Source organism: Patiria miniata, unplaced genomic scaffold, assembly GCF_015706575.1.
Source record: "Patiria miniata isolate m_02_andy unplaced genomic scaffold, ASM1570657v1 HiC_scaffold_20, whole genome shotgun sequence".
Taxonomy (NCBI): Eukaryota; Metazoa; Echinodermata; class Asteroidea; order Valvatida; family Asterinidae; genus Patiria; species Patiria miniata.
Genome location: NW_024037059.1, coordinates 26,280,358 through 26,306,543, shown reverse-complemented (window position 1 = coordinate 26,306,543; position 26,186 = coordinate 26,280,358). Strand labels below are relative to the sequence as shown.

Genomic DNA, 26,186 nt, shown 5'->3' with positions numbered 1-26,186 from the left:
TTTACAAACGTATGGGTAACACTTTACACATTTACATGTACATAATGTCACCCAAAAAATTTAAAGAAAGTGAAACTTTATACACGACTTGCAAAAAAAAAATCTGCTTGAAGTTGAACAACACAGGAACCCGGCTGCTGTGCTGATTTGACGAAAGTTTGCATATCATAGCGCCCTCAAGTGGCATTAAATTTTTTCGGATACTTAGCCTCAATATAACGACAACTTCCATTGGATAAAAAATGAACCACGAAGCATTTTGTACCAATCAGGCGCGGCGTATTATTACAGGTATACCGGCAATTCGCAAGCATCAATCTTGCAACATGGCGATCGACGACGAAAGACTTTTCGAGAACGATCCTCCAGAGGTAAATAATAATCATTCATAATTCTAAATTGCACCACAACCTGTCAGAAAATAGGGTATTACTATGGTTGTGTGGACACATTATTATTATAATATTAATCTTTGCACTGTGGGTGAACTCATGAAGTAATTAACGTTAAGAATCCTTGGCTTTTAGACCAATTTTGGAAACGGACCCGACCTAGCTGGAGTTACCCAGCCCTGAGTTTTATCATTGGGTTGTCATCTAGGGCTGGAGCGCATTTTTCTCAAAACTTGTAGTATTTGCAAAAAAAATTTGGAAAATGTTCAATTTTGTCCCCGTTACACACTAATTGCAACTGCAACTCACCCCAAACTTGCCTGGAATAACGGAAACAGGTCAACTCGTACGCGAACCAACTCGTACGCGAGTCAACTCGTACGCGGATTGGTCAACTCGTACGCGAGACAACTCGTACGCGAGCCAACTCGTACGCGTGCCAACTCGTACGCGAGCCAACTCGTACGCGAGCCAACTCGTACGCGAACCAACTCGTACGCGGGCCATTTTAGGAGTGGTTTCGAGGATTGGGTTGGCATGGTTGGGAAGAATTTGGGAATAGTGTGACGGGTAGTCCGTAGTTCAATGTGTGACCGTTGTGTGTGATTGGGAGTGAGAGAATAGACAATTGCACTAACTGAAAACACAATCGGTCCTTTTCAGGGCCACCACGCATTTGCAGTGATATTAAATAAAATTCATTTTTTTTAAAATAAATCAAATTCACCTCCCCATTGTTTTATTTTACAAAATATAATTTGGAGACATAATAATTAGGACTAAAAATTATCGGACCAAAGCTAAAAATTAATTTTCGGATCCAAGAAAAAAAATTATTTTTAGGGCAACCTCGAATTTCTGGTGAAATTAAATAAAATTCTACTTTTAAAAAATCAATGAAATTCACCTCCCCATTGTTTTAATTTACAAAATATAATTTGGATACATAATAATTAGGACTAAAAAATTATCGGACCCAAGCAAAAAATTAATTTTCTGACCCAAGAAAATCGCATTTGACCCAAGAAACCTCGCATTTCCGGTGAAATTATATAAATTCTGATTTTAACAAAAAATGAAAAAATCAACTCCCCATTTTTTCTTTTTTTACAAAATATTATTTGGATATATAATAATTAGGACTAAAAAACTATCTGAACCAAGCAAAAAACTGGCGGACACTGTCCGTACAACTGTATAAGCATGCGTGATGCTATATTCCTTTTTTTTTTTTATAGTAGCTCCTTTTTATACAATAGACCTCGCAAATATCGGTGTTTTCTTGTCATTTTACTTGTCTAACCAACCAGCAATTGTACCGCGGCATACACAGGTTACAGTGATTCAATCATGCATTCTTTATACACAGTGCGCGGTGCGGCGGGAACCAATCATACTGGTTATCGCGAAGACAACTTCCCAATCAATCAAGCGAACTTGTAAAAAAAAAAAAAAAACGCAGCATTCTTCTACTGTAAGTAGCACTGGCGGATTTAAAAATCAACTACATTTAATTTGAAAATCTCCACCTTTCAGAAAAGGTAAAATTATGCCGACCTACCGTACCGAACCTAATTTCATCTGTCCATGTGAGCTAAACCAATCGTCTAAACTCACGCGTACGAGTTGGTCCGCGTACGAGTTGGTCCGCGTACGAGTCGGTCCGCGTACGAGTCGGTCCGCGTACGAGTCGGTTCGCGTACGAATTGACCCGCGTACGAGTTGGTCGCGTACGAGTTGGTTCGCGTACGAGTTGACCTGTATTCGGAATAACCATTACACAGGTCCTTGAACGATCCACGATGAAGATTCAGCCTACAATTGCAGTGAAAACAGGAGGAATAACCACTAACTTGACAACCTTGCTGGATTGGCCAGGACCGCTATTGGTTTGTGCACAAAAAAAATTGTGTACAATGAATGGCGGTCGATTAACAGGCACAGAGAGCGATCGCTGTCAACTACTCGTTTTTGCCGGCTGCGCTGGCTGTTGGCGCATGACGTCACGCGGAAGCGTAACACCCGATGACTGTTTTGTGCACTAGTATAAGGTTTACCACTCGCATCACAGCTTTGGTACTGGAACCGCAACCAATAGTGCATGAAACAGTCATCGGGTGTTACGCTTCCGCGTGATGTCATGCGCCAACAGCCAGCGCAGCCGGCAAAAACGAGTAGTTGACAGCGATCGCTCTCTGTGCCTGTTAATCGACCGCCATTCATTGTACACAATTTTTTTTGTGCACAAACCAATAGCGGTCCTGGCCAATCCAGCAAGGTTGTCAAGTTAGCGGTTATTCCTCCTGTTTTCACTGCAATTGTAGGCTGAATCTTCATCGTGGATCGTTTTTTTACTTCAAGGACCTGTGTAATGGTTATTCCAGGCAAGTTTGGGGTGAGTTGCAGTTGCAATTAGTGTGTAACGGGGACAAAATTGAACATTTTCCAAATTTTTTTTGCAAATACTACAAGTTTTGAGAAAAATGCGCTCCAGCCCTAGATGACAACCCAATGATAAAACTCAGGGCTGGGTAACTCCAGCTAGACCCGACCCGCAACCCACTGCCTGAAGCGCCCCATCAGTGCTCAGTCACAAATTTTGCCTGTTGCCACATGCACAGCACAGGCACAGACAATGCCAGGTCAACTCGTACCCTGCAAGGTCAACCGTGTTAACTCGGACCCTTACCCCAAAGTGGTGCTCAGGTCAACAATGGTCAACTCGTACCTTTTTTTAAAAAGAAGCAAACCTTTTGCTTTTTGGGGATCCCCTTCCATCATCTCTAATTTAAAAAATATTGAGGCTGTTGTGCCCATTCTTGAAAATCACGCAATCTTAAGAATGTGCGCGCATTCTTAAGAATGAGCGCCCATTCTTAAGAACGAGCACGCGTTCTTAAGAATGAGCGCTCATTCTTAAGATTGGGTGGGAATATCACGTGCACAATTTATGAATTTTGCCCAATCTTAACAAACATTGCACGACATAATTATGTTAAATGAATTGTATAGCGGTTAAAAGGGAAACAATTCATATAAAGAGGAAAGAAAATGTTCTATGGTTCTGTACTCGTATAACTACGATAATTTGAATCAAATTAAACCTGTTATTATTACTTGGAAAAAATTCCGTACTCGGACGTCACTTTTTTCAATTAATTTTCTAGCGCCAAAAGTTACATCTTTTATGGTTATTCCTCCACTTTCCCTCCTCTACTCTCACCCTCTCCTTTCCTTAATTTCTATTTATTAATCAGTCAGTTACTTCATCGGGATTCGAACCTCTGACGCTTGCTTGACACACGAGACTCTTAACCGCTAGGCCGCGCACGATCGCTGTTGCAATAATCAATCTTTGGACGTATTTGAAGTATCCATTGAAATAAACTAAATATTCATGAGAAAATAAATATTCATAATGACGTATTGCACTATCATTGGCAGGCTCATGCGACGTCATGGTTGTTGATGTCACGTGTATAACGTACCGCTGTCTTTCAGCCACTACAATCAGTTTTGACCGGCTGCTTCAAGTTAGTTTTGCACGACGTCTGCATCCAAAATGTGCTCTAAAAACACATTTTGAGTAATTTTTTTTCACCTTAACACAGCTTCCTGGATTTCTCTTGGTTCAAATGACAAGGTGAGGTGACAATTAATATGTTTGGCAGCAGATAAATTGACGTCCGAGTATGGACATTTTCCCTATTACTTTTTTCTGCCCACTATGGGAACTTTTGTAATAACTAGCATGACTAGACAAGTTTAAGTTTAGGCTAGCCAAGTTACAAGTCCCTGTATGTATCATATGCATGCCACGAAAAAAAAAACGATGTCCAGAAGCTGCCAAAATTGCTCTTTTGACTAGATAGAATCCAGCTCTGCGACGTAATGGTGGGGTGTGAACAATAAATTGGTGGCAATTTAAATGGGAAATAGCATTAGCACAATGGGATGTCGCAGTATTCATTCTCATTCTTCACATTCTTCATTCTTACGTCCCCCCCCCCCCCCTGCTTTTATTATCCCAAAAATCAGAATTCTTTCCACTAGTATTATTATGTCTCTTATTTTTTCCCGGTCCCCCCCCCCCCCATATCAATACGCCTATACTTATCATATCCACTCTACTTTTCAGCGCCTTGCGTTGCAACAGTATAATTATTGAGAATCAGTGAACGAGGATGCAGCTAGACTTGCCAAGCGCAGCCGGTGCTCGGTATCGACAAGACCGTTATCTTGTCGCGCATTCTTAAGAATGTGCGCTCAATCTGGAAGAATTATTTTTTGCGAAGATTGCGCAAGGATCCAGTTGCACATTCTTAAGAATGTGCATGCACATTCTTAAGAATGCGTGATTTTCAAGAATGGGCACAACAAGCCCAAAGTGTATAAATATATTTTGTAAAACCAGTTCAAATTTCTTAATATCTAAAACTACATGTATGTATTTATGCCTTGTCACTTAATGAAATGAGATGTGGTAAAAATATTAATAAAGAAGAAGAAAGAAATGAAACTTGTGGGGAAAAAATTCCGTACTGGGCCACCACTTTTTGCAATTAATTTTCAAGCACCAAAAAGTTGCATCCTTTGAAAGTTTAATATGGTAGCCCGACTACATCTGGCCGTACAGTACTTACTATATTGCAAGCCCTGTAGTAGTCCGAGTAACTTGGACCCAACTTACATGACTTAGGCCCTATCGCCTTTTTTAACATTCGGACATGGTCTGGCGATAGGGTCCAAGCTAATTCGTATATGCCGAGCAACACAATTCTGTCATTGACCCAAAAACCCAACATTGCCCAACAAAAACATCAGATTTCACCCTCAAAACGGCCTCCAAATTACTAGATACGCCACCTGAGGTACTAGTACTAGTAGACATCGATGATTAAGATGGTTGTACTGAAGTTTAGGCCTACATAGTTATGATCCAGATGAAAAATGAAATTTCCCGTTCAATTCCAAGAGCTCCCCTTGCGATCGTGAACACGTTAAATATGCGACTCGTGTTTGAATTGCGATGTGGTCATCATGCCCAGCGTTCATTCGATGGTCCCCGTATCCCGAGTGCGATTCCGTTACCGAGCGCGCGCAATGCATCGATTATGATAATGAGTCGACTTGATCTCGTTTGTAAACACAAGTGCATTTCGAACGATAATAGGGAGTTGGGAACTAGGGCAGTTTATGGATGGAAACCAGTTCAAGCTAGTTCCCGACTCCCTTTTATTATTTTAGTGGAACAAATGTGGGACCGGTTCGCGGTTCTTTGAACACTTCGGGAACAGTAAGATATGATTTATGACATGAAAGTAAACTATTAAAAAAGAAAATCTCTGAACCTCCGGTACTTTCAGAATTGTAGTCCAACATTTACTAAGTTGAGCTACCAAAGTGCTCTAGAGGGCGTCCTGAAAATAATGGTGCATGTAAACCCCGCCATTTTCACCAATTTACAACCAGAATTTACTGCAAATGTCTACACGATCTTCAAGGTTACAGATTTAGCTTGAGAATACCATTTGTTTAATTAAGATTGCCTTTGTAAATTGATTGAAATGTGTTTGAATATCTGCAAAGCTAAGCCAGAAAAGTTCTGTGCCACTTTTAGGAAGCGAGTGCTTCAAAGATCAGACAATGCCAGTATGGCTCTTTTGATAAGATTATCCCAATGGGTGTAAGACAAACATTCCATTTACACGACAATAGGGTTTTGTTCTTATGTTGAAACAATTTAATAGTACAGACCGGTTCACTTCTTTAAAACTTCAATAAAAGGGTTCAATTAAATATAAATAAATATGGCCAACAAAAAAAGTCTCCGGTTTCTGGTATGTGCGCGCGTCGCCGTAGCCATGCGCGTCAGCAAAATGAAAACTTTTTTTTTTTCAATGAATGATGATGTCTCAAAACCGCCAAACTCACTGGTTTGACTGGAATCCTGCTGCTGCACAATTTTAACGTGTTTTTAGATGGGGTTACGATCGAGAATAAGCTTTATGTGGCCTCTCTAGACTCCTATATATTTGCACTAAGTTTAGTCGGGCACCATTTGCAGTCATCTGCCGACATTTGAAGAAAAAAAAACGGTAAAAAAAAAAAAAAAAAAAATGCGACGCCGCACCACTTTTTGGGCAAGCTCCATACCAGAAACTGGAGACTTTTTGGGGGGGCCTATTGCACACTCTGCTTATTTATGTTAAAGGGAAAATACAACATTTGCAAACATCAAAAAATTAAACTACCAAATCATTTTGAAATACCTTGCTGGACTGTTAGTGAATGACAGTGTAAAGCATCCTGTAAAATCATGGCACCTGGTATACTGTCATTTTCAAGAAAAGTGGTATTTTTGTATCAATTTTCAATGCTGGTCGGCCGACCAGCGTTGGAAAAAACTGGCTTTTTTCAAATACCGGCCCCAATTGACCATCGCACTTGTTTGCAATCGATTACACACCTATGAACGGGTACAAGCCAGCTAGACTGGTTCCCTGACCTTACAATTCCCCAATGTATGTAAAATGCTCTGCTTCTTCTTATATGGAGTCAGGGAACCAGACTACAGGAAAATGATTGTTTTGCTTGGTTTTTATAGCATTTTCGAACCCAAAACCTCAAAAAAGTCAGTGTAACTATATTTGCTATATATTTCTAACCCCCAATTCCATCCATTTCTGAAAATTACAGCAAAAGCAAATGATGTATATTCCCTTTAAAATCACTAACAGTAAAGTGATGTTGTTTTAGAATAGGACTATACTGATTTTAACTGCTTCACAGAAAATGGCACAAAATGAGTTTCTTGGCTTTGCCGTTTTTCAAACATATCTTTGGATTTACAAAAGCAATCTCAATGAAACAAACGGTATTCTCAAGCTAAATCTATTACCTTGAAGATGGTGTAAAAGTCCGGTTGTTAATGTGACATATGGTTTGTTTGGGGGGGGGGGGGTTTTGGGGGGGGTGCCATAATGATGGCCACTGAAAATAATAGCCACTACGTTTCATAAAACGATTGCTCTTAAAGGGAATATACATGATTGGCTTTTGCTGTAATTTTCAGAAATGAACTATTTGAGGGGTTAGTATAATAGATCAAATATTGTTAGACTGACATGTTTGAAGGTTTGTGTTCGAAGAAAAACAAACATGTTCAAGTAGTCTGGTTCCCTGACTCCACTAAATATAAAATGGATCAATTTACATATGCCGGAAACTTGTACGGTAATGGAACCAGTCTAGCCGGCCTGCACTCGTTCATGAACATGTAACCAATAGCAAACAAAATTTGGACTGAAAGAAAAAGGGTTAATTTGGAGCAGTAGTTGAAAAATAGTTAGGTTTTTCCAACGGTGGTCGGCCGACCACCGTTGGAAATTTTTACAAAAATACCATTTTCTTGAAAATGACTTCACACCAGGTGCCATAATTGTACAGGATGCTTTAGACTGTCATTTACCAACATCCTAGTAAGGTATTTCGTAAAAACTAGGTAGTTATATTTTTCGATGTTTGCAAATGTTGTATATTCCCTTTAAAATATCTGGATACATGGCTTGTTTTGTCTCGGTCACATTGTCAGGAAGAAGAAGAGGAGGAGGAAGAAGATGAAGAGGACATAGTGGTAAGAAACGATCCCTGAAATAATTACTAAACCATCAAAAATCATTAGGCCTATTTTCAATAAGTTAAGCTAGCTGACAATTGGCCATTGCTGGATTCCATTTTGTAACCGTTACTTTCGTAGAGGCACTTTCTGATTGTCTGATATCTAATTGTCATATTGGCTGCACCAGCTTTTTTGAAGCTACAGTCTTACAGTCTTACAGCTATCCAAAAGTAACTGACGTAATTATTGTTGAAAATATTGGTTGAAAGTTGGAATTATTGGTTGAAAGATAGTAAGGGGACTAAACTCCCTGTGAAATTATTCTTTCTGGCAAGCTGTCATTTTGAAGAAACCAATTAAAGAAGGCCTTTCCAACGAAGAGTCTAAAGATGCATCGTTGGGAAATTTCCGTTAGTAGTTCGCTTTTTTATTAGGCGAAGCGCACGCATGCGTTGACATGACGCACAAGTGCGCAGTTGCTATAGTTCGTCAGATCAGTGCGTGACATCGCGTAGCTGCAATTTGATCAGTGAACGTGTCTCGGATGCTGAATTCAGGCCCAATTCAAAACATGATTCAGCAACTTTTGATTTGAAATCGAGATCCTAGAATGTTGTTTTTCTTGAGAAATGCAGCTGAAGCTAAGCTGAAACTTCACCAGATTGGTTGTTCAGCATCCTTCTTCAGATATTGAGCACTTTTGTTGCTTCAAACGAACAAAAGGCACAATTTACAAATAATGGACTATACCTTTAACAACCAACCTGATGCAGTTTCAGCTCAGTAAAGGCTGTATAGGAAAGATTTCCATATAAGAAGTTCACTCAACACCCTGTGTACGAACCCTATGAGAGTGGACTGAAAAATTCTAAGTGTTTTCTAAGAAAATGCTTGTATTTTCTCACTGCTCAAATTGACTTTGATGACATGAAATTGCTATCTGGGGGCTTGTTAGTCAATGCAGAGGAAAATTAGTGAACTTCTTGTATGGAAATCTTTCCGGCTGTATATACCGAGAAAAAACAATACATTGTATTTTAGGTTCACGATTTTAAATCACAAGTTGCCGCGTCTGGAAAACGTCATTCAGCCAATTGCAGCTACGAATAATTTCACAGGGACTTTATAAATGTACCATCTTTAAACTAAGTAAGCTTTTCAACAGTAGTTTCGTCAGTTACGTTTTGGATAGCTGCAGATGATGGACTGTAGCTTTAACTGTGGGGTGCTGTGGTCCAATGGTTATGGTGTTAGACTCGTGTGCCGTGGTACATGGGTTCGAATCCTGACCGTGGGAACATGGTGCTTGTGCTCTTGAGCAAGGCACTTTACCATTATTGCTTCATCCTTCGGATGGGATGTTAAGCCGTAGGTCCTGTGTGTTGTGTAATACACGTTAAAGAACCCAGTAACACTTATCGCTAAGAGAAGGGGTTTGCCCCAGTGTTTCTGGCAGTGGCTGCAATATGCACCGCAGCACCTTGTAAACCCTTATAAGGTGCTACATAATGGGTCTCATATTTCTCATAAACTTTATTTACCTTTCTTTAATAATAGACATATCTCCAGCGCCTTGAGTACCTAATAGTTGGTAGATATGTGCGCTATATAAGACTCCGATATTATTATTTTTATTTTTATTAACTGTAATCCATCCCACTGATTCACCTTTTGTAGGATCCTCGGGATGAGATCTTGGAAAATTGCCGGGAAGACAGCCACTGCGCCGGTTTCAAGCAGGAATTTGAGGTGTGCCAGGAGCGGGTGACCAGCCGCAGCAATACCGAGGAGACGTGCACCCAAGAGCTGTTTGACTTCCTGCACTGCGTCGACCACTGTGTGAGTGTACATAAAGACTCCGCGCGCAAACACTAGAGGGCGCCTGGTGACCGTTTTCGGGAGCCAAAGTTGGAGGGACACGCCATGCGTGCACCGGTTCCCGCTTATTGATTGATGCTCAACTAATTTTTTTCTGAATGTGCACAACCTTTTTGCGTCTTAGAATAAGAGTTGTGTCATCGGCAACTCGTTTAAATTTTCCTCCCGGTGGTCTCCCCCAACTCTCTTTCTTAAAGATATAGTTCATCATTTGTAATTTGTGCATTTTGTTCGTTTGAAGCAACAAAAGTGTTAAAATCTAATGAAGGATACTGAACAACTAACCTGATGAAGTTTCAGCTCAGCTTCAGCTGTATATTCCGAGAAAAACAGCATTCTAGGATCTCAATTTCAAATCAAAGTTGCTGAATCATGTTTTGAATTGGGCCTGAATTCAGCGTCCGAGACACGTTCTCACTGAGCCGATTGCAGCTATACGCGATGTCGCGCACTGATCCGACGAATTATAGCAACCGCGTGTGTGTCGTGCCAATGCTTGCGCGCGCTTCGCCGAATAACAAAACGAACTACTAATTTAAATTTTCCTACGGTGCGCAGGCTGACGGTGCGTCTTAAGAGGCACCGTTGGAAAGGCCTTCTTTTGTTGATTACTTCAAAATGACAGCTTGCCAGAAAGAATAATTTCACAGGGAGTTTAGTCCACTTACTATCTTTCAACCAAGTATGTTTTTCAACAATTATTACGCCAGTTACTTTTCGGATTGCTGCAAATGATGGACTATAGCTTTAAGCTGTGGCAGGAGCTTCTATATGTCACCTTTCGGTCTGTCTGTCTGTCCGTCCCAAAAAATTGACCGAAAAATATTTGACCAAAAATAATTGACTAATTGACCAAATGCCATACCCGTGGTCTTAAAATGCACTCTTGATGAAAATTTTTGGAACACTTGTTTTGTTTCAGTCGATGCACATGCACGGATATTTTGCATATACCTGCCCTGAAAATGGACCAAAATTAGCCCCATAAGTTTCCCACAAAATGCAACTACCAAATCGAAAAGTTCACAACAGAATAAATCTAATACTTAAACAAAAATTGTTTGTAGCAATTCAGAAAGATGTTTATGAAAAGTTTTTAAATGGAGGCAAAATATGTGCAGTCATGTTATAGTCAAGTGGTATTTTGTGTAGCGGTTGGAAATGTCCCCAAAATTGGCCAAAAGTATGATGTTCCATACGTGCCATCGGCGTCACATTTTTTGCCAGGGCCAATTGTGCACTTGCACGTGTTTTTCTCTAGATAACCAAAAGAAAAAGGAAAAAACCCACTTATGCTTGATTTTTTTATATTAATGTTTTGGGAAATTGTAAATTTATAGTTGCTGTTTCAGAAAAATTAAAAACCTCACACTGGTCAGTGGTCAGTTCACCCCCGAAATGACTTTCACACACCCTTTGTGTATTAACAACTATCGTCACTTTGTCCTGGTTACATGATAGCAGGTTTAAAGATTTTGTCCCTGTGTAGCGCCCAAAACCACCCTGCCTTCTTCTCACTGTAGCGCCCGAAACTATCCGAGTGCTCTATTAGGCCATCAGCCTTGGTCCACAATTTTGGCCACCGGTATCAAATGAGGGGAATAATCGTCATAGCGATTTCTGGCAAGGTATACACCTCCAGAGTTGGAAAATATGTGATAGCATTGCAGCGGTGGCAGCTTTTTGGGTGTTATCACCTTTTGTTTCAAAATGACCATCGAAATGCTTGTTACCACTCTAGGGGCGGTATACCTTGCACATGCACACTATTATCATTTATACCCTGATTTGATACTGGCCAAACCCCCAGGCTGATTGCCTATATGCTTTTATTGATCTTTTACTGAATAAAGACGGAGTAATGCAAGGAATTACAGGTGCTAACGGGTTTTAATCTATTATTATTACTTTTTTTTTTTTTTTCAGGCTTCTGAAAAGATCTTCAAGCATGTGAAATGACGTGAACATCTAGGCTACTGTTACTTCAATTGATCCCCATACTCCCAGTGTACTCTTCATCCCGAATGCGCACACACACACACACAGCAGGGTTCCAGGCACTTTATTCTACGACGCATCCACCAAATCTCACTGCATGACATGTAGAGATTTCTTTTTCTAAAGATTTGTCAGTGTTGGAAAAATACAGATGTCTTTACAGGACCCAATTGCTAAGTGCATTTATGTTCTAAGCAAAAATCCCCAGAAAAAAATGAAACGTTCCGTGTAGGCTTTTAATTGGTACATTCATTTGCAATTGTTCTGTGCTTAGTGGTATTCTGTGCTCAGCAGCTTGGTGGAATAAGCTCCAACGGCTCCGCTCAAAACACAAACTCTTGTCTTTTCCACAACAAAATTGTGATTGTTGAGAACAATAGGAAACATGATCCAGATGTTGTCGCATTGGAACTCCGATTCATTTTTTTAAATACTCTAATATTCTTCAGAATTAATCTTTGAAACATTTGGTAGTAAACAACTTAATATTTTGTTGATCAGTTTATTAGTTCAATTAATAGAAAAAAAACCTGTGCTGTTGATATTCTGTATAAACATTACACACTGTGCTTTGATTGGCTTTTGTCTCCCTAAATGTGGGATAGACAAAAAATCTTTACACAAACTTGAATGATCATTTGTCACAAAGGGAATTTAACTGCATACAGTGGAACGTTGCTATAACCAACATCGCGGGATCCACAGAAATTGTTTGGAATAGCGATCGTTCGGTATAGCGATTTTAAGCTACCAGTGCTCCGGTACTCATTTTTCAATAAATAGTGCCCTTCAGAACTTCACCCTGCATGCCCTGGTAGTTACTGAAAGACGACTTTGAGCACGTGCCGACTATTGAATTATGTAATGACAGAGTTTTTGAGCTTACTACCTACAGCAATGGGTGGCTATCCCCTCCTATTCCTTGGGGAAATTATAGCCACTTGTCGCTCTTCTGTTGACATTTTTCAACAACGATGTTCGGTATGTTTTGTACACTAAATGTTCGGTATAGCGGTGTTCGGTATAGCGACGTTCCATTGTATATAATTTGAACTGGCATGTACGCTATATATCATTCTGTATTACACTGGTTTTTTTTTTACATTTGCATGGGTTGCAAGTCTAGATATGGTGTTCATGGACCATCACAAAGGTTAACGTAAATATGGTTAAATACTGCCCCTGACAAATTTTCCTTAATAAATTTAGCATTCAAATTACATTCTCCAAAGACCGGTATTAGATTCAAATGCCAAACGCATTTGAAGCATTTTGCTTTTCTAAAGTTCATGGGTTGTCAAGTTGATTTTGAAGGAACTACAGAAGCCGTCATTTTCAGTTGCATTGTTCGTTGATGTTAGGCTGTATTTAAAAGATTAAAAAAAGAAATTGGAATTCTTTTGATTTTGAAGTTTTTGATGTGGATTGAATGTGAAATCGTTTTTAAGTTTTAGGATACAGTTATTAAACCAGATTGGTAACATTCACTTTGTGGCGGGTGTGTTGTGCAGTTAGTTGTTGAATATCTTCTCTTGAGATATGTGAAGTTCAATATTAGGTTTTGCCCTTCACTGACGTATTTCACTCAGGAGGTAACAAGCTACTGTGTACTCGGTGTGTTACCTCCCGAGTAAAAGTTGGAAAAATCACTTGGGTAGGACTCGAACTCAAGACATCCTGCTTTCTAGTGCAGACTTCTAATACCATCAACCACCGAGCTTACGGGATTCGTTGGCTGGTTCGAATCTGATGAACATAGCAGCTGGTACTGCATTTATGTGTAGTCCTGTTCACTAGTAGTCCGAGTATCACCCGTTATCCATGGAGCCTAGTCTCCTGTATAACGTCTGATTTGTCAAAGCATGCAGATTTATGCGATCTCGCGCCTCGGCCAATCGGAGTCGACGTTACTAAATCGTAATGTCATTTCTTTCCCAAATCAGGACTAATGGTTTGATTGGTCAATTCGAATGCAGTGTTTTGTAATGCAACAACAATCCCGCGCATACGTGGTGCGTAACATAATACAATGTAGCGTGTGACCAATGCCTTTGTTGCTGTGTCTAGCGGGGTTATTTTTATCCATGTCGAGACGCGACAAAGGTGAATGACCGAAGACCCGACATAGAAAGCGCCTGCTGATTGGTCAAAATCTAGAGGTCAAAATGCGGCTGTCTTGCCTAATTAATCATCGAATCTGTTCATATGTAACGGATGGTGGCTTACACCCGGTTCAAACTGGCCATTGAACCAATAAAGTACATGTACTAAGAATCTATTTGACCCAAAATAGACTTGAGTTTTTAGGCAGACCAACTTCGTGCAATTGTGTTCCTTTGACTTGACCGACGTCTGAAATCAAGTAGTTCTTGACTCGTGATTAGCTAGGGTCAGGGGCTCAACTCCAGCTGCTGGCCAGTTGTGGTGTCCTCTCCACCCAGGCGTATTCACCTTATTAACGAGGTAGCCATTTTCGATCGTGTTCCCTGAATGTATTTTATAAATTGTAAACTGTTGCATGGGATGGTGCCAGACTATTTTTGCGTTCCAAGCCTCACTGTTAATTTTTTTTTTAATTGTGGCTTAAAACATTAGGGTATGTTTAATCACAAATTTTTGATTATTCATCAGAGCAGACTGGTATTAATATGTAATTAACTTTATGTCATTACTTTCGTTTCTGTTCCCAAGTTCCAAAAATGACGATTTTCCCTTGTTTTCAATTAAATATGGTCGACTTGTGAATGAAGCCTATAAACGAGAACTGGCATTAGCTGGGGTAAACCTGCACTGGACTGGCATCCCATCTAGTAGGAAAAGAAATATTTTGGTATTTAATAAGGGAATAAATGTGTGTTTGGGAGGTATTATAACACTCTGTTTAAGACCGGTTTGAGTCTGGATGGGCGATAATTACCCGAGGCGAAGCCGAGGGTAATTATCGCCCATCCAGACTCAAACCGGTCTTAAACAGAGTGTTTAATACCGACCGAACACACATTTATTCTCATTGATAAATACCTTTTCGGTCCAAAATAAAAAAAAAAATGTCAAAAACTAGACGTTGCCAACCACTTTGTTCAACAATTTTACATCATGTTTTATGAAACACCCCTCTGACTATAATATGGAATGCCCCTCCACAACTCGTTACCTAATAGGGACATTGCCGTGCGCGTCGCGCGTACTGCGTGATGTTGCGCAAAACGCAGCTGGGCTGGTGAAGTGTGACTTTTGGACCATGAAATACTGATTCACTGGTAGTACATTGCGCATGCATACGGGAGGAATTTGAACGTTCAGCCAATGAAACGTTAAAAGGCACCGGATTTCATAGGACTATAGGAGTCCAAATTTCATGTGACACTGGAAAAGCGTTTAAGACCAGCTAGCCATGTCTTTATCATCCGTTTAAGACCGGCCACGTGACGGGTTCTCGACCAATAGGAATGCGTAAACCGTCTGAGGTATTTATGAATGCCACTGCAAGTGCAGATAAATGCCGGCCTGGTGGGCCCTAATGCCTTGTGATTACTTTTTACACCCACACCAGATGAGTCCCTGTATTAGATGTACTCGGGTTACGTCTTAGCTATTAGAAGAGCCCCCCCCCCCCCCCCCAAAAAAAGAGATATTTTACTAAGGGAATACATACTGTGCTTGGCTGGTTTAAACAAGTACATTTAAAACCATCTCCAATGGTGTCCATTAATCAGAGTTGTAATGACTCGAGTCAATGACTCGACTGGAGTCCCTAAGGGCAAATGACTCGACTTGACTCAAGTCACTGCGAGCAAATGACTCGACTCGAGTCCCTCATCAGAATGACTCGACTCGAGGAAGGCTAATATGACGAGTCCCAAAAATAAAAGCAAAACTTTGCGAAAAATATTTGCAATGACTTACGCCGGTGCCTGTTTTTGTTCACGTCACGTTAGAATGTTCGCAAATAATGTATACATATACATACGTGGTTTGATCAGTGTCCCCATTAGTTGAATGGCGATCAGCCTGCATCCCCTTTTTATTTTCATAAAGAGTCAAATGTGGTGTCGCCACATGTAGTAGCCTGAATGTAAAATTTCAAAAGCCAAAAAATGACTTTCTCTTCGAATTGACTCGAGCTAAATACGTGACTCGACTTGACTACACTCTGTGACTCGACTCGACTCGACCTTCTTCACCTCATGACTCGACTCGAGTCACTTCTTTAAAATGACTCGACTTGACTCGAATAACAAAAATCAGTGACTCGTTACAACTCTGCCATTAATTCTGCTTGACTCTGTACAAAAATGTATAGAGCGAGACAGTATATGGAGTTAATATGGCACCCTCATGAAATGCCAAGATCCGCTTTGAAATTAATTGCGCCTTTTATTTCAGTCTAAATAATTCCTTACAATTATTTCCTTACATTGTTCTCACTCTGCATTAATTTCATTAACACAATACAAAAGAGGACCGACACATACATGTACTTGTAACTCAACAGGTCATTTTTATTGTCATAAATCTATATTTCGTATCCAAAAATCGCAAGTCAATCTATGTGGAAGTTAGGACACGGGGTTTCTGTTCAAATTAATTTTAACAAATTATGGGAATCAATCTATTTGTGTAAACGGAATTTCATCAAAAGCCATGACTTTTCCAACTACATGCAAACTGTGAAGTTATTTTTATTCTATTCTTTTTTAGAATTGTATGATTTTTTCAATGCAAGCGTTCTCTTGTTTCGAAAAGTGGAACTAACGTGAGGAACTGTTGGTTCAAAAGTTGGAATTGTTGGAACAAAAATCACTTTTCATTGGGACTGACGCCCAATTAAACAAAATTAATGTTCTGACAAACATTTAAAATGGCGTAGTGATTCATATTCCTATCTACTAAGCCCGATTTCATTTTTCATCCAACTGTATAACACTTTCTAAGAAAACACTGGCTGGCCTGTCACTCAGTTTCAGAAAAACACACCAAATTCAAGCCTTGGATAAACGTCTCTCCGTTGTTAACCTCCAGAAAGCTAAAATCTGCAGCAAACACGAAGAGAAAAAAAAAATTATTACAAGTTAGAATTGCGGTGGATATTTAGTCGCCTTAATTTTCAGGGCCTTTTTTTTTCAGCCACGAACCTTCAACAATTCTCAGAAATCTCCCAATGTGGGAACAAAAATGGCTCATTCTTTGGCCATAAACTTTCAAAATACTTTGAGGATACAGCACTGTGTCCCTGGTTTGATCGGGCAATGTTCCTGTTTTGGGGGCGCATTTCTTTCTTCCTTTAGGGGGTATTTGGAAGCAACAAATTTGCTCAAAATCTCAAGCACGGTGCATAACACTTAACCTGTTTTTCAGTTTTACCTCGGAGGCTACCAGTGTTGTAGTACTCGTACTCGGTACTCGTAGTACTCGAGTACTTTTTTTGGAGTACTCGTACTCGTACTCGAATGTCGAAGAACTCGTACTCGAAATGAAGGTACTCGTACTCGGGCAGCAAAGTACTCGTACTCGACATGTCGAAATTGTACTCGATCATTAAAGTACTCGTACTCGAATAGCAGTACTGGGGGGGAAAATGGTATAGCTTGACTTTATATACCACTGCCTTATTTTATCAATACTTTCAGTTTGAAATGGTTGATTGGCTTGTGGAGAAATCTGATTTTCCTCTGTGCACGTCCGGACAAACACATTTAAGGGCTTGCCATGATGGTCTGTATATCGGTCTGACTGGGCCTGGGCCGCAATTACGCACAATGAACCATGTGCCCGTTGGCCGTATTCGGAAATATAAGTACTCGTACTCGGAAGTACAGTACTCGTACTCGGAAGTACAGTACTCGTACTCGGAAGTACAAGTACTCGCACTCGGCGACCTGTTCTTGTACTCGGAGGTACAAGTACTCATACTCGGCAACCTAAGTACTCGGTACTCGGAAAAAGTACTCGACTACAACACTGGTGGCTACTAAACGTTTTGAAAAAACGTGAACATTTTTGGGGGTTCTGGTATTAACTGAAATCCACTGCCAACCTTCAACTTCATAGTTTCTTTCAATTGTTTTCTTTCTAAACCATTTCGGGCGGAAAGATTTCGCAGGGTATTTGGACCAGACTACTGTTCACTTTGACAAAGGCTTTACTCATTACATTGGTAGGTACGTTTTGGGTAAATTAGCTATGATCCTACATGCTTTGAACAAACGCAGTGAAGTTTATTCTGGTCTATGGGGCTCTCTGATAAAACACTGTTATGCTCACCACATTTTATACACTAGAAGACCGGATGCTAGCCTCTTTATTTGCCAGCAATGGCTTGGTCCATAGCTTCGTGTGCATCTATGGCTATTTGGGCCTCTGCTCTGGCTAGGTCTGTGCTGGCAGCGGCTAGTTCTTGTTGGGCCTTGGACAAGCCTTCTTTAACTGCCTGCATTTTTTCCCAAGACAAAAAGAGGAGATTGTCAATTTCATCTCAAATTTTGTACAAATTACTTGAAAATACTGATGGAAATATGACACAGATATTTTTACATTAAAGCCCGAGTCCATCATTTGCAGCTATCCAAAAAAGTAACTGGCGTAATTATTGTTGAAAAACATACTGGTTGAAAGATAGTAAGGGGACTAAACTCCCTGTGAAATTATCCTTTCTGGCAAGCTCTCATTTTGAAGAAATCAAGGTAAGAAGGCATTTCCAAAGGTGCGTCTTAAGAAGCACCGTAGGAAAATTTAAATTAGTAGTTCGTTTTGTTATTCGGCGCAGCGCGCACAAGCATTGGAACGACACACAGGCGCGCGCGGTTGCTATAATTCGTCGGATCAGTGCGCGACATCGCGTAAAGCTGCAATTCAAAACAATTCAAAACATGATTTAGCAACTTTTGATTTGAAATTGAGATCCTAGAATGCTGTTTTTCTCGGAATATAAAGCTGAAGCCGAGCTGAAACTTCATCGAGTAAGTTGTTCAGTATCTTTCATTAGATTTTGAACACTTTTGTTACTTCAAAGGAACAAAATGCACTTATTACAAATGATGGACTATAGCTTTAACCCAAACTCTACTAAATGCAACAGACTGCAACTCTCATAAAAAGATGTTGCATATTAAGTTGCATACTATTGTACTTTAGCAGTCAACTCAAGTTGGTTCGCCCACAGTACTGCCAAGATGCCCAGGCTTTGTTGCATTTAAGCAGGTTAATTGCTCATAGTGCCAAGGCTGGTACGACAGAATTCACTACTGCGTTTTGTTTTATACGAGTTCTGTTTCTACCCCGAGGAATGTTTTCCTAGGTGAGTTTTCAAATAAAAACAAATGAGGGGAGTCAGGTTGGCCTAGCAGTTCTTTCCTCGCCTTCCACTGCTGTGACCCGGGTTCGAATCCCGCCTGGGCCAATATGTGGATTGGGTTTCCAGTCCCTACCTGATTCCGTGGGTTTCCCCCAGAATATTCCTCTGGGCTTTTCCTCCCACCTCTAAAACTGTAATTTCTTCTCATTGTTTCTCTCCACAGGTTTCTTCAGGCTTGCGAGCTACAGTGCCTAGGGCGCTTTTGAGGAATCCTGGGTTTCATTACTAGAAATTATTAATAATAATAAAACACGACACTACATGTATAGGCCTTTCACATTATTGTGTGTTAAAACCTAGACATTAGCCCTTTTGCACTTTTATTCCATTGTACTTCACTGTATTTACTCCTTGATGTATCCATAAAACAACAGAATGCTTGGGTGGGGTGGGGTGGGGGAGGGGAATGGGTTGGGGTGGTATAAGGAGTAACAGGTAGCGCGCTATGGGCCTTGGGGTCTAACGGATTAACTTACTGCAGGATCTAGTTTGTCAACAGGTACGGCCATCTCTGCTAGGATCTGCACTGATGAATCGTCATTGACTGTCACGGAACCACTGCTCACTGCAATAACAAATATATATGAAATAACTTCTTCCAAAGACAGCAAAACTGTACCAGGATTTTATACCAGGACTTTTCTAGATTTTCTGAAGTAGAAAGCTTGGTGTAGAAAAGTGTTTGGCCAAGTCGTTTTCCACAAGTTTCAAGCACAAGCCAACGTACAGCCCCAGATGCATCTGCGTCTCGAGAAGAGACAAACTTGTAGTGTGATCAACAGTTACTACATGTGACTTTGGGTATGCTTGTTGAAACTGGTGGATTTGCATATAGTATCACACTCAGACTGGGACATTGAGTGCAGAAAAACATGCAAAACAAATTCAGGCAAAGACAAGGTAGTTAGTATACCACCACCCAAGTTTGAAGTCTCAATTCATTTTTTTAAAGGAGACTTTTCTCCCGAGAGCGAAGCCAAGTGATTTCAATTTGAAACTTAAGACTAGACTGGTACATGTCCAGCTGTTTGAAAAGAATGACCCTTCAGCGGTCTGGTTGCAGACCATGGAGAGACGTGTAGAAACAGAGACTGCTTACCAGATGTCTCTTTTGACAAAGTTAACTGATGCAGTACTAAAGGGGTGTTGGACTGGTTGTTTCATGTGGCAGTCTATTTTCTTGTGTTACATGTTTTCAGTACTATAAGTTTTGGGACTTAAATACACCGAAATGGGTTAAGGTCATTGGTCGATCCAACAAGAAATCTCAGACTTTACCTCCCTTTTTAAAACAATCCTCCAGAGCTTTAACTTGGAAAGACACGATGATCGACTAACGGCACTATGAGTATGACTGACCAATGGCGGCATGATTGATCGATAGCGCAGCGTAATTGGACGGTGGCGCAGCACGATCAACCGATAGAGCAGTGCGATCGGGATCAGGCGATAGTGTAGTAGAATCAACCAATAGTGCCATGCAATCCATCGATAGCGCAGCGCGATTGGGCGGTAGCACAGCTGGGTCGGGCGGTAGTGCAGCGCAATTGGCCAGTAGTGCAGACCTGCTGATCACGCCTAACAGGTATACTGCGTATTTTATTTACCAAAAAATTTATTGACGGAGCCGTCATGCTCCAGTACGCTGAGGACGCCAGGTTTTAAGACAGCCAGTGAGGGGACGTGCTGGGCAAGAATGCCAAAGGTTCCGGTGCCCGAGGGTACATCCACCTGCTTCACGTCAGCATCACTGTAAAACATCTGTTGAGAAAACCAACAATCGTCAAGTTAAGCTGATACATGCTGCTGTTCACTGGTGTAGTTTTTGTCATGCAGTTTGTTTACTTGATCCTCATTCAACATTCACTCTGCACATTCTAAGCCGATGATGTCATCAAACTGGAAGTAAATAAATTATTAATAATTTCAATATACAAACATGATTGTAATGTAGTCCTAGGCCTACAAATTAAATATCAAAGCAAAAAATAACATTGTACCAACATGATCCTAGGACTACATTTTTTTGAGAACGAAGCATCAATATCCATATTATTATTAATTTCCTCACAAAGGAAGGGAGGGCGCACTTGTGACGGGGCACTGGAGCCAAGGAGGCACGGAGCCTTGGAGTCGCGTGCCGGTAGAGGGCGCAATTCTCGGAGGTAGGCCCCCTAGGTGGACTGCGGCTCCACGCAGCCATACGGAGGCGCGGATATAGAGTGGAGTGGCCCTGTGTTTTATAGTTGTGCCCCATCTTGAAGTTTAATGAGTCTTTCTTGCTCACTTAGTGACTTACCACTTCCATTATTTAATAGACTGTCGGAAATAAATGCCTTTACCATTTATACTGCACTTAACATGCTTAACACATTTTCATTTACCTGTCCCGGCATGCCAAATGTAAATGACATTTGCGTCGCCGCTACTGGTTTAGCTGCATCCTCTGCATAGAATCTAACCGGCTGTGGTACTCTGAGTCTACTTTGGCATGTCCTTACGGAGCCAGATAACCTAAGAATGTTCCTTAGCATAGACATTTTGAAGAGTGTTTTCCACAAGTTTTAGCAACAGAATTAATCAACGCCGGTAGAAGGGGGCTAACCTTATCTCAAGTCGTCGCGCTTACTTAACGAGTCCGCGACCGCGGACCGTTGAAGAATAACAGCGCCCTCTATAAATTTTACCTTAAGTTAGGGAGGATGGGGGGGGGGGGGGTTAGGAGAGGGAGGAACGGGGACCCTTTAAGGTTTTCCGTATCTTAACTAGAAACTTGTTGTTGGGAAGTGGAATTTTCCCAAGAAACCTTTCTGAATTTTCTATGGAAATAAGTTCAATTGCCCTTGAAATCCCATCTGTTTTCCTTCCTCTATGCCGGATCCAGAACACATTTCTTTGGGGGGGAAAACATTTGTTTGTTCCCCGAAAAAGTGGGTCCAAAATGTGTCCATGTATTGCTTTTGAGTTTTGTGGGTGGTGTACGCAGTGGTTGCTCTTTTTGGGGTCCCTGGTTCGTCTTTTTTTTGGGGGGGGGGGGGTGTCATGGCCCCGTTGCCTCCCTCCCACCCCCCCCCCCTCCCCGGATCCGCCGTTGCAGAAATGCCGCGACGTTTTTCAATACAGAGGACGGAGAGTTTTCTTGAAAAGTTGGGGTACGACATGCATGTTCGGTATATACAGGGACATTGGAAACATCACCCGTAGCCAGGGGGCGCGGGCAATAATAGTTGCTTGTACTTTGTAGGCCAGGGCATGGAGGAATAAGAATCATCCATGGCCAGAGGAACTCAGCACACAGCAAAAAGCTGGCATCGATAAGCATCACTGCGCAACTTTGCACATGCGTTTACCAAAATTTGGCTTCCGTAAAGATCAGCAGACCTGATATTTGAGACCAGGGGCGTAAATCCGGGGGGGGGGTGGAAGTTATACCCCCACTCCCTCTTTTTGACCAGGGGATGGGCTATTGAATCCCCCCCCCCCCCACACACACACACACACACGGAAACACTTTTCCGTGATGAGAAAAAAAATTGCGGAATTCGAGGTATTTATCGAACATCCAAACCACCAAAATGTATTCAATAGCACTGAAAGGTGGAGAAACAAAGTACAAAAGCTTTTTTTGAAGTAAGCGCGAATATACATATTGATATATATATATATCCTGATAGAGGACCCCCTAGTGTAATGTGGTGTCCAGCCCCCCCCCCCCCCCCCCCCCCCGCTTTGCGAATTTCCACGGCCTGACAATAATTGGATTTTGATCATCCCTATCCCCCCTCCCCCCCCCCCCCCCCCCCCCCCACTCGCCGGCACATATTTACGCCACTGATTGAAACCGTTACACCGGCAAATAAGGCCATCCAGCTCCCACATCACCTCTCTTCCCAAAACCATGCGACTGCCCCCTTCACAAAATAAAGCTCCTTCTCCAAGTTCCCCGTACATTACTGTTTTCTGCACAGATGATAAATCTTTATCTCGTCTCTGCGGAGACCCTTCTCATGGTTAGGCATAATGACAGTATATGAGGCCCCTCGTGCCACAATTTAATCAGTGCCTCGATAGACTATATGTTGGAGGAAAAAAAAACTCCGTCGGTAATTTCCTCCATTGTCCCATAAGACTTGCCCAGGTTCTTTGCGTAGGTGGTCCACCGTGCGTGCACTTTCGCCGGTTTAGTGACCGACTTATTATCTCATCCATTTGCAAATACCGTCTGTCAAATTTGGCTTTCCCGGATTAACTAATTCGTATAATAAATTATTGATAAAGAAAATGAGGGTTCCTAAAAAATACAAAGGCCATTATAGCGTTCCAAATTCTAGTCCATTCTGCAGACATCGTCTGTACAATGGACCGGATGAAGCATTAATGCTTATTGGGTAATCCCATTAGATAGTACTGCCCAGCTAGCTCACAACTTCACATGTTAAGCCTCGTTATTTTAATTGGGAACCCAGTTGCTTTTGCTCCTAGATTCGTAAGCAGGTAGGAGCTTGTTCCATCCATGCATAATATGGAAATAAAATTCTGGGGGTGGGGGGGGGGGAGAGATCCCAGCCAATATAGTTTTGGATCATCAATCGTTCTTAAAGGGAAGATACAACATTTGAAAACATCGATCAAAAAACGCAATGACCAAATTATCACGAGATATCTTACTGGATTGTTAGGGAATGACAGTCTAAAGCATCCTGTAAAGTCGCGGCTCCTGGTGTGCTGACATTTAAAAAAAAAAAAAAGCCCTGTATTTTTTGGAGAATTAGTGTGCTGTAGATTAGTATGCTGGCGAAAACTGGCTTTTTTTTCAAAAAGTGCTCCTAATTTTTCATATTTAGTTCGTCTGCATTTTCTTTCAATTAATTACACACCTGCGAAGACTACAAGCCTGCTAGACCGATTCTCTGATCTTACAATTCCCCAAAGTCTATAAATTGCTCCGTTTCATCATAAGTGGGGTCAGGGAACCAGACTACAAGAATATGATTGATTTTCTTGGTTTTTCCAGCATCTACGAACCAAAAACTTGAAACAAGTCAGGGTAACAATATTTGCTACAGCATACTAATCCTCCAAATCCATTTATTTCTGAATATTGCAGCAAAAGCAAATGTTGTACATTCCCTTTAATTTACAACTATTTTGTATCGCCACGAGGTGATGTATTTAAAAAGATAACAGATTAGTAACGATTACATGAAATTATTTCATTTCTCTCCAACTTTTCGGGGTAAAAGTGAATTAAACTGCTTCAATTAAACTTCTACCTGCCTGACTGGATCGACCTGAAATATGAAATCAAAACATAGAAGGCCTTCTTCAGGCGAACAAGAAACAAGCACACTTTTACGGTACATACCTATAGTGTGGACATTCCTTTGATTTCGTGTAGTTAAGAAAATTAAACCCTTGAAGAAAAAAAAAACGCATTTTACTCTCACTGTGAAAACTCTTTCAACCTCTGATTCCCTTGAGTGTTTCTCTTCATTTTGCCACCGATAACCTAACCCCAAAATGCCTCTAAACCTGTTTTCCAGAGAGGGGGAACCTTGTGTGGACGTGGGCAAGTCCACACAACGTCGCTGCTACCAGTGTGGACATCTTTTGTTCGGAAGTCCACACAGTGAATGTAATGCTTGTACATGTACACTGTGGACACACAAGCATGCAGGGTTGGAAGGAGAACCGTGAACACAAGTACGCGGAATTGGGGGGCGGGGGGGGGGGGGAGACCAGAGTGGGTGAAGACCAATATTAGGAAACATGTATACCACCGCACACTGCTTTGCTCCCGTATCCCATTTGATCCTCCCATCTTGCAACCCTGCAAAAATGCACTATGCATGTGTGTCCCCATTATGTTTGTGTCGTGTTCGTCTGTCATTTGTCTCGGAGGAAGGCACTGGTAAGGCAAATATCAGGCCATTTTTATCTGTTTGACTTTTTGTGGTGTAATTCGAATTAAAACTGACGGGTCATAATGTACAGGAATAATGTACTGTCTTGTTAGTACAATGTCTTATTGAATGAAATTAGGGTCTACAACGGGAGTGAAAAATACTTGTAATTGCAGATTTAAATACTTTGAAAAAAAGAATCAAGACAAAAGGCGAGGGAGAAAACTCGATCTATTCGATTGAATGAATTTAAGTCTAAAACGTTTAATCCCTTTTAGTTTTGGTCTGATTTGGATTGTGTTTCGCTTTTGCATAATTATGTTTCGGAATCCATTCCGGATCAGTCCGCATTTTTGTTTTTATCGCCCAATCACTTTTCCCTTCTCTCTTTCCACCTAGCTAAGGGAACCGGCCGGCATAGTGCAAGTTACGTGGTAAAGGGCGGATCCGGCCGTCTCTGGTACAAAAGTGGATAATAAAACGGGACAATCACAGAATTAAGTTGTGTGAAATTGTCGGAAATGTGGACCTTTGGAGGGGTGCCAAGGCAGGCTCCGCCCCATTGCCTACCGGCCGTCAACATTGGGTGCTTGACGTATTAGTTTTGCGGCAATTTGTTCTTCTTTCATAGAACTAGAGACATGATGGTTAGTTCCATCACACTTGTACTTCTGTTGGTGAACTTTGCACCGATTCAATAACCGTCAATCGGTTTGCTCTATATAATGACAGTTAGTAGCCGCAAAGCGGGAGCGACTGAAGTGCCAGACTAATTCATTTGCCACATCCCGAGTAGTGCACATGCGCTATTGTGTCATCTAGTATGGCGGCGACCATGTATCCGAGACGCAGTGGCAGGCGTCCAAAAGGTAAGGCCCATTTCTTGCGAGTTTTAGCTCGAAAGTTGTGATTATTTTGGGAGAGTTTGATGAAGGGATCAATGATGACTTGACTGTTTCTTTCCAGGTCGCCATGATAGCGGAGACGCGGATGTGCCACTTGATTTAGACAAAGGTAGGCTTTCGTTGTGGATTTTCTTG

The 26,186-nt window shown here is 41.2% G+C and overlaps 3 protein-coding genes and 1 long non-coding RNA gene across 6 annotated transcripts in view; 3 read left to right on the top strand and 1 right to left on the bottom strand.

Annotated features, from left to right (window-relative positions):
- The first annotated feature begins 265 nt into the window (after positions 1-265).
- LOC119728624 (cytochrome b-c1 complex subunit 6, mitochondrial-like) lies at positions 266-12,507 on the top strand. 2 transcript variants are annotated; one of them, XM_038200935.1, is made up of 4 exons: positions 266-371; positions 7,987-8,028; positions 9,691-9,852; positions 11,818-12,507. In XM_038200935.1, exons 1-4 carry the CDS (start codon positions 327-329, stop codon positions 11,848-11,850), a joined length of 282 nt encoding a protein of 93 aa, XP_038056863.1. In that variant the 5' UTR covers positions 266-326; the 3' UTR covers positions 11,851-12,507. The 2 variants fall into 2 exon arrangements, with proteins under 2 accessions (XP_038056863.1, XP_038056864.1); XM_038200936.1 differs by lacking the exon at positions 7,987-8,028 and having other exon boundaries at positions 301-371.
- On the top strand, positions 1,315-1,867 carry LOC119728625. Its single transcript, XR_005271090.1, has 2 exons — positions 1,315-1,725; positions 1,762-1,867. It is a non-coding gene; the product is annotated as an uncharacterized LOC119728625 (long non-coding RNA).
- Positions 12,508-18,157: 5,650 nt separating the features above from the next.
- LOC119728770 (ATP synthase subunit delta, mitochondrial-like) lies at positions 18,158-21,871 on the bottom strand. Its single transcript, XM_038201149.1, has 4 exons — positions 21,628-21,871; positions 20,851-21,004; positions 19,720-19,808; positions 18,158-18,319 (listed from the first exon to the last, which is right to left on the bottom strand). Exons 1-4 carry the CDS (start codon positions 21,781-21,783, stop codon positions 18,191-18,193), a joined length of 528 nt encoding a protein of 175 aa, XP_038057077.1. The 5' UTR covers positions 21,784-21,871; the 3' UTR covers positions 18,158-18,190.
- A 4,042-nt stretch (positions 21,872-25,913) lies between these two features.
- The window catches only part of LOC119728346 (rapamycin-insensitive companion of mTOR-like), a 78,905-nt gene continuing 78,632 nt past the window's right edge, over positions 25,914-26,186 (top strand). For both annotated transcript variants that reach the window (XM_038200549.1, XM_038200548.1), the window contains exons 1-2: positions 25,914-26,015; positions 26,113-26,160. In XM_038200549.1, the coding sequence (XP_038056477.1) occupies positions 25,970-26,015; positions 26,113-26,160 (94 nt within the window). In that variant the 5' untranslated portion in view covers positions 25,914-25,969. The remainder of the gene's footprint in view (positions 26,016-26,112; positions 26,161-26,186) is intronic.